General features: G+C 39.4%; 1 protein-coding gene across 2 annotated transcripts in view; it reads left to right on the top strand.

The window, feature by feature from the left end:
* The first annotated feature begins 1954 nt into the window (after positions 1–1954).
* The window catches only part of LOC107225144, a 54410-nt gene continuing 41461 nt past the window's right edge, over positions 1955–14903 (top strand). The window contains exons 1-2 of one of the 2 annotated variants that reach the window (XM_046742847.1): positions 1955–2158; positions 2217–2344. In XM_046742847.1, the coding sequence (XP_046598803.1) occupies positions 2310–2344 (35 nt within the window). In that variant the 5' untranslated portion in view covers positions 1955–2158; positions 2217–2309. Of the gene's footprint in view, positions 2345–14903 lie in introns of both variants that reach the window. The other variant, XM_015665498.2, reaches the window with a different exon arrangement.

Raw genomic sequence — 14903 nt, 5'->3', positions numbered from 1 at the left:
AAAATGTTGCAGATATTGTTGCTTGGTTTCTCTTTCAACAGATCGGAAAAAGCAAAAAATTTATACAATATCGCTTAGCCATTTTCCGAAAGAAGGGCAACATTGAAGTTTCTTCTCTTCTTCATCGACGCCCTAAATATTCAACTATTTCAGGTCTTTCCATGGTAATTCTCGAAGAAAACCGAATGCGTTTTGCCCCACAATCTGCGCTGTGAAATCGTGTATTTGCGTTGCATTTTTCCAAATTACATTGTACACGAAAATAAAGAAACGGTATGAATTCTAGGAAATCGCAACAGTAAATTTGTAGAATTCCCGCCATGTCCTTATTTCTGCGTAAAATGAAAATTTCTTGGGGTATTTTTGTTCAGAATTGCGTATAGAACGGGGCTGTTAAGTCGATTTTCGCGTTTGAAATACGCGGACTTCGATATTCGAAGGTATACACGTCAACGTCAAAATCGAGCAGGGCATGATGCACCCGCTTAATCGCTTTCTTCGCCACAGCGCCGCACAGGTATGTGGCAATTGCAGATGGAATTGTATACTGCAAAGTGTGAGACGCCCATGCGCTGTGAAATGGTTTGAATGATCGTGACACGTATAATCTGACTGCATGCACGACGGCAAACGTACACCCATGCACTATGCATGCAGAGCGTATATCCACTATATAATTTTCATTTACCCTATTTAGAGTTGTGCAGACCTCGGCGAGGCCATCGTGCCATCGCACATACCTCGAGCCCTGCACTCCATCGACTATAGCCAACTCTAAGTATGCGTGTGTGGCTGCACTCTACAGTACAGACAGTGGAGGTCGGTGCAGATAGGTGCTGTGGTCGGGGTCGATATTGCAGGCGGGCGTTCACTGTACAGCCTAAAAAATAAGTTTGTCCGCGCATAGTTGCCGAGGTGCATAATGCGCATATAGGTATACGTTGGTAGTCTATACGCTGCACTCGTCGTTTAGCTGTGTATATATCGCGATATCGGCAATATTGCCTCTATAGAATGTATAATTCAAGATGATCGAATATACATTTGTGATGTACGTTCGTTTTTTTCGGGTTACATTTAAGGATAATTTTAACAACTACTAATCCATATTCCAGTTCATTCATGTTTCATGGCCTCCCAGACTGAAATTTTAACGAGGCCAATGAACCGGAAGTCTCGCCGAATAACTGACGATTCGCGATACTTTAGTCGCATGAAATATGACGAAACCGCTATCGAACGATCAGTAACCATTCCAGCGGCATTAAATTTCAATATAATTGTTCGTCCGCAGAGGTAACCAGTTTCGTGAACACTGAAAATCAAAAACTGGAGAGAATATCTTCCGCACTACGTACATGTACCGTAATTACATGTACCTGGACAAACAAAGACAGAAAAAAAAATACAGCCACGTTTCTATTTCTCCCTCAAGTTTATTTTATGTAACAACACGTTTCGACGGTGAGTCTGTTGTTTCAATATGAAAAATGGTTTTCGTTTGCCGCATGAGAGATTGGCTGGTAATTGTCAAAAAACAAAAAAAAAAAAAAAATACCCCGACAAGAAAAGAAAAGCGTAACTGCAATGCATTATGGGAAACAATTGTCCCGTATACGTATATGATCGCCAATAACTCTATCCGAACTGCATTACAACTCGACGAACGTCACTCCGCAGAAACTCAGAGAGCACCTAAACCTGGGTTGATTGATGGGCAATCGGTAATTTGTATCAGGTAGAAACGGAGAGGAATACGATCGCGGAATGCCCGGGTGGCAGAGCGGTGGAGGGAGGAATATCTCGTCGGGTTCCGGTCGCTCCGTCGGTAAGGAAGAGGCGGCTGGGCCCGGTTGGCTTGGCAGTCAAGCAAGTCGCTCCGACTCCCCTCCGGAGAATCGTCGTCCTCGACTGCGCCGCGGCGCCGCAGCCACACTGACGAGCGGACGGGCTGTTTCGGGACTTCAGTCTGTTCAGGTTGACGATTTCAGGTGGACGATAGGCGCGGACGGTCTGCCGCCTCTACGAATAACCGACTTTTCAACCGGCGGTCTCCCGTTCCACGCCTTCCGAGTCGAAAACTACATTTTCAAACGAGGCGCGGTGCAGCGCGCGGATTTTGTTTCGGATCGGACTTTGTCGAGTGATTACAGCTACGGTATATCCGAGTTGGGAATATATATATATATATATTTTTTTTTTCATTTTTACCTAAGACCGGTGTTTTGAATAAAACTGGAACATAAGGAGGGAGGGAAAACAGTGTGCACCCCGTGAAGCAGGAAGATCACGATATATGGAACCACCCCATGGATAGTAACATGTCTACAGCCTTCGCACATCGGTATGATTACACGTCGATAGCATTTTCATTGATCCGACTCGTTTACAAAGCTTTGAATTTTACTGTATAATTATTATCAGTCCGAATGATCATTTTCGAAGTTTTCATTTGAAATTTAAACTCCGTTTGGTAATTATCCTGAGTTCACCCGTCCTTGCAGAGCTTACAATTTTTCTCTTCACTGTATATAATTTTCATATTATTGAAGTCGGGCACAAATATGTAATATAGATATATGCATATATATAGGCGCGGAATTCAAAAAATAATATATACATATATATATATATATATATGTTATATTATTTTTTGAATTCCGCGCCAAGATTTATGCAAATATTATCGTACAGGTCTATTCGCTCTGTAGAAAAATTGTACAGATTGCTGCACGTATGTATGGATTTTGGGCCGAGTCAGTGAAACTTGCGCAAAATTTTTCACAGCCGTTCGGGATGCCCGGTGTGTCTATGTATACATGTATATATGTATGTCATGTATCCGCGGTGCGTTGATCCTCGAGGCGCAATGTGCCGGTGCCAACAACGCTCCTGCGCACTGTCTTACCTTGGTTGGATATATTACGCGTGCTAATTTAATCTATCCGCACGGGCACGAGAGGCTCGCGAGCATTTGCCTGCACACGTATAAATCTCACATGTATACGTAGCACAAAGCAGAAGTGCATTTCTTTGGATGTTAACGTGCACCACTGTTGCAGGCAATGTCGGTAAAGTTGTAATATCGCTAATAATACTTACAGCCAATTAGTCATTATAATCCCAACATTATAATTCAGCTTCGAGCCTGCAGAAGCAAGTTATTTCGCGGCTGCAGCTGCCGCCGTTGCTCCCGTTCCAGCAATTATAACTCTTATTGTGTAATCGTAGCGAATAAGAAAAAAAAAAACAAACGTTGAATATGAAATTTGCAAACCCATGTCGTTTCTGCGGCTGCACTGCAGCAAAGATGGATAAAATATCAGAGGATGTACACAGCTAGCTTACCGTCCGCACCTGAAACAATCGCTCGTCGCTTTCTTAACTCTGAAGTAGTATGCTCGTCTTTCTAGTAGCATCATATTATAGCCATGCAGCGAAAATTTTGTCTTAACAATTTTCTGCGAGTGGATCTTTGCAAGCTTCTTTCGTTTTTAATTCACAGACTCGGCTTCACCGCTGGCGTTGAAACTTGTCTTGATGGTTAATGAGAGCATGTTTATTTTCCGTAGTTTAGCTTGCGAGTCTATAATATACCGCATGCACAACGGTGTCTAAATTCGCATGCTAAACGACATAGTCGGTCAGCAATTACCATCGTTAAGGTAACCAGTATAGGAATTAACTTCGAGGAATGAGAAAATTACACACACATTTGCGTTGCAGTAATCTTACGAGAAAATTGATTTATTAGAATAAAAACAGAATGAGTAAATGATTTACAAAGGGAAAAGTTGTTTTAACTTATATTATACGCTAGTGGCTGACGAACCATAGTTCTACAGAAATAAATGAATAAGCAGTTTCGAAAAATATAAATCGGTATAAATTATCGTAAGTTTACTTGGTCTACCCCTGTTTCTAGAGTTTGTGACCGCAGAAAAGAAACTTAGATTTTGAGAAATAATTCGCTGGCAACTGGGATGTTACAATTTTAGTTGGACTGATTTCGTACTGTCAAAAATAAAATTTCTACCTTTGCGAAAGTACATCGCAGCTAAATGATCGAAATACATTGAATCTGAACTTGGAACCGTTGCTAATTGTCGTTACTTTGTCACTTAGTGTTTGAATAACTAAATTTTGGAGACTATGTAACAATCTTTACTAAAAATTGACTTACACTCAGATAGTACCAGTTGGGGCCTATTCGTCGAACTGACAACACTCACTAAACAACCAAGTGTGCGATATCCTAGGACTAATCGAAAAAGCGAACGCGGGTTCGTTTTAGACTCCCTCATTGTCAGAATTATAGTTTTGGGCGAAACAGGTGGTCCGGTCGAGAGGCGCAGGTGACGACCAACATTGTGTAATTTCTTATTCGTTCGTTCGGAATATGGTTGGAGCAACGGCCCGTATCGACAATACACCGTATATCAGTGATACACATAGAGACACGTTATGTACCTAAAATTTTTACGTATTGTGCACATGGCGGTGGAAGACGGACTCACTCGTTGGAGGGAGGATGTCATGGGAGCGTATGCTTCTCGGGGCGGTCGATACACATGACGATGACAAACCGTGTGTAGTACGGGCGTGCATGAAACAGGCTCGCGAACCCGAATTTTCCGCATGACGCATTTCGCTGCCATGAAAATACGGAGGGTGCCTCCCGTGGCTTTGCATCACAATCGATGGGGGGGTATTATCATCATTCCATGCACAGGGTGTCAATGGTCAATATTTACCACAGAATTCGACCTTATTCGTGCAGCTCGTTTCATATTTCGCGGTGCAGTTACAAATTGGCTGAAAATTTGTGAAAAACTTACAACCACATGTATTGAAGAGATATAAGTTATTTCACATGTTATATAACAGCTTTATATACATATATGCGGTTCGCGACTTCCGTAGAAAATGTTACATACTTATAGACTTATAAAGAAATCACTGGGCATCGTCGTATATGTATGATGTTATTGCGAAAAAGTTTCTCATAATTATTCAGATATGTCGTCTCATTCATTTGCTCCTAGTTTATTTTTCTTTAAAACATTGTTCAACTAGGAAGAGCTGAGAAATTTCCGAGTAACTATGAAAGACATTGCCGAGAATTTAGAAGACGAGTACTCGAGTTCAATTATGTAAGTGAATTTTCACGTTTCCGTAATAATTGCGTCTGAACAATTACGCAGACTGTTCTGGAAATTTGTCGAGGTTGTGAAATTTCATGTTCCGGAGAAATGTTAAATTTTTCATCCAATGCAAATTTTATTCCAAAGTACGGTGTAAAGTCATTAGTAACATTTTCTCGAGATTATGATTCCGTATTCGCTTTCAATACGATTGCAGATAAATTTTAAACAAACGCCAGAGAAAATTTATACAATTTTTTTTTATAAATCGCGTGCCATTTATCTTTGATTGCACAAAATGTACGCTGCAGTTCCCCTTGTACAATTTGCTGAGAAACGCATCCTGCATTCACGAGAAGAAAGTGTGTGTATAAAATGTCACCTTAATTCTACGTAATTTCTGACTCAAGTGGGATGCTTCCGAGCGATCTCAGCGAGAGATTTTTCTTGCAGGGTCAATACACCACGAGTAACCCACACTGAGGTATATTATACGTACATAGATCCATATACTAGAATAGCAACGATGCAAGCTGCGGCTCACGAATTATAATCAAAGGATTGACTAATTTACCGCTATCTGTCAGATGTAGCCAGGGCAATATCACTTACGAAACCTGAGTGCAAAAGATGAATCACGAACGATCTGACTAATTTCTTCCCTTCTTATCGTTGGTCACCACACGTATAGCTGCGATTGGCATCTAAACTTTCAATTGCACGTTCGCCATCTGATGCGCGTAAGTAGATAGATCTAAAATTGATAGGTATAACTACGGCACAAGGATGATACCGTTCAACTCTGTTGCGTATCTTCGGTGGGTGGAGATAGATGATTTTTATCGGACTATCTGCGCGTACGCTGCATTGTCTGGAGTTTTTTTTTCCCGACGTTTAGTCCTCTCGTAGATACCGTGATGGTAGGCGTAATAATTAATCAGGCAGGGTAAAGACGGTCGGAGATTAATTATCAGCAGAACAGGAATTATACGCTCTTAATAGGCAAATTCCGAATGGCTGTATACTAGCGGTCCAAGACCGGTTTCAATCGATTTATTGTCGCAGCGCGATAAGACCTCTCGCAATGTTTGCTGGTGCAGGATACCGGTGAGCTAGTTCTGCACATCAATTCTCATTACTTACTTTCAGCTCTGATTACTCGCACTTTTAGTCCTGTAAAATAACTGTCGAATGAAATATAAGATAATACATGGAAGAAAAAAAAAAAATGATCAAAACAACGAAGCAAGAACAGGGTGAAAAGAAACTTTACAACTTTATAACGATGAAAATTGTTCAAGTATATGTGTATGTATGTACTTAGCTTGATGTTATGATGTATGCTCCGGAGAAAGGGATTCCGCTATTTTGCCTACTGCGCACATACATAACCTAGCAGCCATAACTATAATGCGCGTGAACCGCGTTATGGATTAATTAATTTTTACGGCATAAGCTTTAGCGAGGGATAGCGAGAGAAATTATTTTCTCGCGCGCGGTTTTACTGCGTGTTATATTTGAAACATTCATACCCAGTGTCCAGAAGTGGGGTGGTTGACCATTGCGGGTTCCCGACAGTGGCGCCATCTGCACGCCGTTTCGGTGGCGTTTCGGAATCAATAAAGGGGCAGATCCCATGAGTCACGTGTGCGTTTTTTTTTTTTTGCTACCTCATCCAGTCCTACGCCTAGCAGCTACCTGTTATCTAGGCGGATGTCGATATAGCTTTGAAAGAAGGAGAGGGATATATTTTCTGAGGGGTGCGAAACGTGAGGATTGGCAACGTTTAGAGGATGATATACGTGTGGAAAAAAGGGCGGCTGCTTAATTGCGCGTAATCAAACGTTCACCGCAATCCTCACGTTGCGACAGCTCTTAGGACAATTCGAGCTGACTCCTCACAATAGGTGTACAAGCTCTTCAAGTATCGCTATAACCTACTCCTCATTACAGAACAATAGAAAACCATTATTTATCCTCATATAGCGAATCGTGGACAAACGTGGTTGCAACTCTCCTAATACAAGACTCGTACATTTTATACCTACCAATTTGCGATTGTGCCGCGCGTATCTTGCGATAGAAAATTTCTTGTGCAAGTAAAGTTTGGGCGAAGGAATTGGTTATAAACAATTTCCTCTATCCTGCAGAGCATATAATAATGCAATTGGTACATAATTTCCGGATGGTAAAACAAAGTAGCTAGTACACGGAGAGTTTCTGTAATTATTTGAAGAGATGCGATCTCTGAGAGATACGGATAATTGCATTGTCGGTACTAAACTTCACATATTTTTTAGACGTTTCGAAAAAGGTAAACCTCCCTGTATTAGGGCCGCTTTACACTGCCGCTACGTTCGTGTAGGAATGTTACTCAAACTTTAAACTACCAACGCAAATTACTCTTTCTGGTCGAAAGAGATAACGCCGAGTATAGCTAAATATCTTACACGCCGATCTTCAAGGTGGGATATTATTTATGCACGGTAATCATACTCCGTCCGATGTATTCCAGGACCTAGTCAGCCACAGTATTACCGTTGAACCGTAACAATGGTTGCAAATATTGCCGATCATGCAGCTTGAATCTTTCTACTTGTTCGGTTCTTCATTTTGCTAATCAAGTTTTAAACTTCCTTGTAATTCAAGGCGTTTATCCATGCTGGGAATATTGTTGAGGCGCGTTAAGGTAATTGTAAGAAATAACGATTGCAGTATTTTTCCATCCAGGAACGAAAGTAGGACTTCAAGACTAATTAAAAAGAAGAATGACATATTTCAAAGAGTAGAAAACCTGTATGTGTCTCTGGAAAAAAATACGAATATGCACTGGTTATATATATATACATATATCAGAGATAATATTCCATCCGAGAGACTTTCCTTGCGAGCGTTAGTCGCCAAATGACGACACGGCTGACTACGCTCGAATCAACAAACTAGAAATGTTGGCTTGCGGCTTCTTCAGGGTTCAGATAGTTCCCGAGTTTAAGCGAACAAGAACGCTTTCCCTTGGCAGCGTCTCGACGCGACGTCGGGAGTAAATTCGCCATTTTTTCCCCCATTTTTTCACAGTCTCTGACTTTTTGTCGCCGTACTTTTGAAACCGAGCGAAGAGTCCTAGATCGGCAACTCATCCTTGGGGCACGTTGCACGACTTTTCTATACTTCGTGCAACGCTGGCTAGATTAGCCTTCTATAAACGGTTCACTGACTCTTCTCATTGTCAGTCTAAACTCTATGCAACTTAACACTAATTCTTGCCGATGGAAATGACACGGTCACACTTCAGATTACCTTTTCGGTACGGTATTTCCGAAAAGTTCCAAGAAAACTCGATCAAATCTTGAATATTTTAACACATACTCAATTGTCGCGTACAAATGTAAATATGAAAAAAAAAAACAACTTCTCGAATGCTTACGTACAACAGTATGTTACCATGGTTCACAAAGTATGCAAATATTTCGCACAATCATACAGTGTTCTCGAAATCATCAGGGTTCGCACTTATGGGACGGAGATGTTGCTAACATTTTCTCAGTTCGGCGCGTTGATAAATATGCTGACAATATTCCTGAATATGTCGAAAACGAGGTTAAAGTTCATAACGTTACCGTAACGATGTACATATTTTTAGAAAATCTCTTAATTTCGCAACTTTGGGGTTATCTGAAATCAAATGAACCATTCTACAGCATTGAGAAACCAACGTTTTGTAAATTGAAATCCATCGAAGTTATTCTGATATTGCACCACGATGGTGATTTTTCGTTCAGCGTTTAGTAAAGTTAGCGTCACTAAAACTTCAACCACGTGATCGGGGATCGTATTCAATCATCGCTGATTGATGCCATCATATCCTATCCTTGAAAATGAGACGATAGCCTATTGAAATACTCGCACGTATCGCCAATTTGCTGTTTTTAATTTCGTTATTCTTTCCTTATTGCAAAACGTCGACTCAAAGCTTTTCAGCAATCGTTACCGAAACGTTCTTATCGTCTTATATCATCGGCAAAGCAAAAGAAGTCAATTCAAAGGTGTAGTATATGTATTATACTGTTTCTATACGTCCAATTTCGAGAATACGACATCCGGTGGTTTGGAATGTTTTTTGAACTGTCTATCGAGCAGTGTGACGCACATCTCATTGTGACGGTACATTCATGTGTCATTCTATTTTTATTGTTTGTAGATGTACAACAAATGTCTGTACATACATGTTTACAGTTTCCCTGTTAAAGGGATAATACGTGTACGCTGATAAAAAAAAACGATCACGGGTAATGCAGCTCGATTCTACTTTATGCCTGATTTGATCCAAAATACCGTAGTCTTCATCATTTTCACGCTTAAGGTTACATTCTTGGAGGCCTAGTCAAACTGCGAATGAACTTCTTCCCGCACGTATTGCGGATCACAATACAATGAGGTAAGACACGTAATCTCAAACTGGAATGCCTCGTAGATTTGTCATTGGAAAATACGTCGCTGTGAAGGTGAAGTTCAACTTGGAATCACCTTTTGCCATTCCTGAAAACAATTTCGCACCCTGCATTTCCGATCGGTGATCCACATCTTAGATTCAGATAGAGATCGGTAAAAAACATTCTACAGAGATTGATGAGAAATTTTTCAACCCTTCGTAAAAAACGCCAAAAACCCCTTACAGCTCAAGTTTATAATTTTTGGATCGTTGACCGTCGTGCGTCGGTTTGATCTTTCTAATTTTTTCCAAAATTTCGCACGGTATATATAATTCGGAATATCAACTTTTTATCCGAACTTCAAACCACGGAATAATTTTCGAAATCGTCGGCTGCTACGGTTGGTTCTTCTGCTTTTGCAGGCATGTAACGTAAGCGACTTGTTTATCACTTTTGCGTGCCTGTCCCTCCTCCTCCTCCTCCACCACTGCCTTTTCATAACACAGCCCATCTAAAATACATTCGTTATCACTACTGCGTCGGAGTTTCATATACCTGCCCGTATATGCTCACGTAAATTCCCCGGGCGATAAAGGTTTGGTGCGTAGGTGGTACTTACGGCGTAAAACGCGGCATTATATATATATATATATATATATATATATATATATATATATATATATATATATATATATATATATATATATATATATATATAAATATACATACATATATATATATATGTATGTATAGATGAAATTACACTTTCGCGTAATAGCAATTATTCACTCACTGTTACATCGGTTCATCCGTGTCTTCGGATAATATGCCTATGCCATGCCAAAGTGCGTACCCCGAGGCGAAGAAGACGCGATACTAACAAAGGCCTAATAGATACACCGTGAAAGTGTACAGCGGTACAAGGGTATACTTATGTTCCTATTCACGCTCGTGTATCATGTATGCCCAGGTGTTCTTTCAAAGAAATAATACCAGCATCCTCGATGCTGGTTATAAACGGAGCCAAGCATTTTCTGTCACAAACGTTCAATGTTTTTTATTTGAAAATTTTATTTCAATTACAAACATTAGTTCTACGAAGTGAATTCCAGGTGGATAGACGGTGAATTGGACATAAATTCTGCACCTGTAAAGCGTACACCGATTTTTCTTACAGGTTGAAAAATATGGTTAGAACGTACGGGTTAAAGGTGGCCTAAAATTCGTACTTTTTATTAATCTTATTACGAGATGGTCGTGCTTTGAGTATTTATTGATTCGTTATATTATTACGCTACGAAGATGTGTTTAAAAATCGAAAAATATAAAATACTGGAATTAAAAATAAAAGTTTAGATACACCGATGCTTCATTTCAAATCCATTCGAAAACGTTGAAATTAAAATCTAATAGATTCGTTTTGTATTTAAATTTATGGCTCATTTCATTCAGAGGGCTTACGGTAAATAAAATTTAATAGACGTCGGTAAATAACATAGGTCTGTAAACATTTTTTTTTTCTCCTTCTTTTTATTACGTGTAATTATAATAGATTTGATACTCTGGAATCGAAATATAGTAATAAAAAATTCGTAACACGTATACCTTTCATGTAATTTTTTTTTTTAAATTGAAACGCTATTTTCGCTCACAAATTATAATCAAGAACCGACGATAGCTGCAACGTTTATAAAAAAAGTTATGAACCAAAAAAGTCTAAACTTTAAAATCGTCAGAAAATATATCTACTAGTATAATTCTAGTTATTTTGTAGTTTTACTTCTTTTCGTACTGCGTGACATAAAGTCACAATGAGAACTGCGCCGGAGCATGCATAATTGGTGTGAAAACAATGTTAGGCGATATCTTTCTTTCTCTTTCCATCGGTATGAACTGGTTTTGTATGTACAGATATTATCTAAACAGATTAAAGTAGCGACAATGCAAAAAAAAAAAAAATGAAAAAAAAAAATACAACGAATTATGAATTATAAAAAACAAAAAAAAGAACATATTTAGTATATGTATACGTGACAGCAAAAAATGGAAAGCAGATATAGACTCGACACATTAAAACCATATTCATATACTCATATCTGTAATGTATTGTTTCGGAAGGAGAATTTTGTTGCAAACCTCAACCGCAAAAAATCAATTTTACAATACCGTGGTGATACTGATTACAATTAGGAAATGGCATTATTGAATTGACAACTGAAATACTGGGAAAAACATGTCTCACGGATCGCTAGAAAATAGCGTTCTGAATAAAATGCGCCATCGTAGAGAAAAATCCAATTTTGACCTATTTTTAAGTAATTTGAAAATAAGCATCGGTACCTAAGCTCTTGTTTATGATTTCAGTAATTTCTATATTTTTGTATTCTTCAAGTGTGTTTCAAGCTTACGAATAGAACAATATCATAAATATTCACGGTAAATCTTGCATCTCGTCGTAAAATTACTAAAAACCATCGATTTTCGTTCGACCAACATCGCACGTTATATTTAACAAAGAACGTATGCAAGAATCGAGTGCATTCCTGGAGGCATAAGGTGTAATCGGGATTACTTAAGTTAAGACGACTGGTGCCGTACAGCAGTTGTATAAGGACCCGAGCGTTCCTTTCTTGGGCGTTGAGACTGGGCACGTGATGTGAACTCGGCTCGCAGGTGAAAGAAAGTTTTCCTCTGGAATACCGGGCGTACAAACAACGTACGTAGCGTACGTATAACGTACATATAATATGCATGACGTACGGACATTTTCCTACCCGCCAACTTTGCGCCGCGGATAGTTTTGGTAGCCGGCGCGTTCTTCGCGCGCGGTTCCAAAGGCGACGTCGTAAATTACATGGTAGATGGTACTTGTAGCAGCGTTTCCCAGTTAGACGTGCACGCAATTCCCAGATAATTTATTGTCGCGCAAGCCGTTAGTCACCCTCGGCAGCAGAAACTGGCTTTGCAGTCTGCACGGTTAAAACTCAAGTATATTGATAATAATCTATACAGAGAGAAGACATGCGGCCTTGTGGGCTAGGTCAAATTTGCAGATCACCGTACGATTTATAAATTTTCGATCACGGATGTCAAATCGTACCTCTGCGCTACCGTGTTACTTCATTTTGCGATGTTTCTCGTAATTTTATTCCGCAGTATATTATAGTCAGACTTGTCGAATTTGCATGAAAATATATTTACGATAAGCCTGTAAGTGATATAAAAATTACCACATTCACTTACATTCGTCGATAGTCTGTTGTAGCATGGTTCGCGTTATTTTAATGAGCGCTGATCGAGTTCGCGATATGTTGAACAGTCACTGTACGGTGAAATTCTTCGTCAAATCTTGATAATTTTCATCATGTTCGAAAGGTTTGACAGTTGCTAACGTTACGCAATTTGAATTTTTTAATAATCTTCGATATCATTCGTAAGATAAGAATCAATAAAATTGACGCCTGAATACTACTAGACAATACAAAACGTTTTTTTGAGAACTGATAATATTTTCTGAGAAAGAAGATTTTGACTGATCTGAGAAGGAATATGATTTTTCTAAAACGGCCTAGGTGCATCTAAATGCCATTTGAAAGATGCGACTTTCTCATCAGGCACACGCGTACCGCAATACATGCGTAAGTACATAAATTATGCCTATAATCGTGGTTGAAACTCGCGTCATTTACGAAGCTTTTGCGAAAAGTGTAAAAGGAGGATATATAACGTAGGTATGTACGCAGTCCGTATACCACAAATGTACGCAAGTTGTACAAGTGTGTAAAGATGTGTAATAAGGGGAATTTGAAATGCCAAGTACATGCTAGAGAGCGCTGCCATGGTGCTGGGATTCGAGTGCGTGAGAAACCTCGGGTAGTTTAACCGTGCGAAGAAGATGGTTGCATAATTAAAGATTGCAGTATCAGGCCAGAGTTACATCAATCCCTCCTGCGGTATGTGCTACGTTTGTGATTAATATTCGACATTTAAGGACATTTCTCAGGCTTGAAATTTTAACTAGCCCACAATAAGTAGATTTTCTGAGATAAAAATATTCACTCTTCACGCATTCGCATTCTCACTGTTCCCTCGCTAGGCCAACAGTTCGATTTTTCTAATCAGTAGATTCGGTATTAACTGATTTCCTGGCGCAGTAGAAGGTCGTAATGCACCCGGCGCGATAGCGAAAGACGATTACGTAGTCAGGGGGATTTAATCGCAGTTCCGTATCGATCGACCGGGTCGCGTGTTGGATTAATTCAATATCCGATTTGGTTAGCAGTACTGGAAGAGGAAATTACTGCGGAACTTCTATTAGTGGAACTTAGCTACGCATTAATCTACGCCCAATTATGAGACTCGCGAAAATAGTTCGCAAGAAGAACATTCCGTGATTTTTGAACTCGCTTAAATTCCTTTCAGCGCCACGGCTGTCTTCACTGGACCGGAAATTTCTGATCGCAAAACATCCGGCTTATTGTTAGTTCAGCTTGCTGGCGGATACTTATGCCGTGGTATTCTATAAACGGACGGGCATGGAGAACTCAAGAAATCAATGCAGTTCCATTCGAAACGGGTGTATTTGCTAGAGTAAAAAATTCAGGTGGACGAACAGGTTGATTCAATGTGCAGGAAAGTTTGTTGATAAAAAATATGAATCGTTCGAAAACTGTTGAGAAAATCTGTATGGCTGTGTACTGCTTCGTTAATTTCTTAGTAGTTAATGACGTCAAGTCGTATAAACTAAAGTAAGATGTGATTATCGATTATTTGCACACATAGTACGTATACATGCGGTTCAAGGCATGTTGCCATTATTTTCTCCGCCTATTGCTTCTAGATACAAGAATGTTTTTTGACTCAAGTTGCGATTTGAGTCGAATAAGGTGAAAATGCCGAAAGAATCACTTTTCAAATCACTAAACTTGTAAAACAATCTGCATAAAAATTTTCTGTATTCAACGATCGATTCAACTTATGATCAAGGTCGCAATAACCAGATCATCTGCATGAAAAATTGTCGCTTGTTCATTTCCTGTAACTGTAATCGCTTATTAGATTCTCATTATTGAAACTGGTACCGTTTGGGCGTGGCTCTTCAGGAACCGAACCTACTTTTTGAACACTCAAAATCTAGAGACTCGGACAGACTTATAATTTGTATAATACTTTCTAGTAAGTAAATCCATCAGTAGTATAGTTGAATATTATGGCGGACGCAATTTGCTCGCTGAAAAAAAAAAGAAATTCCTTTAACAACGATTCCAGTTCATTTGACTCAACCTGCACACGTTATTTGATCCAATAACACATAGTTGGCTTTACTACA

Source organism: Neodiprion lecontei, chromosome 6, assembly GCF_021901455.1.
Source record: "Neodiprion lecontei isolate iyNeoLeco1 chromosome 6, iyNeoLeco1.1, whole genome shotgun sequence".
NCBI classification, from domain to species: domain Eukaryota; kingdom Metazoa; phylum Arthropoda; class Insecta; order Hymenoptera; family Diprionidae; genus Neodiprion; species Neodiprion lecontei.
This window is presented reverse-complemented; position numbering and strand designations above follow the sequence as displayed.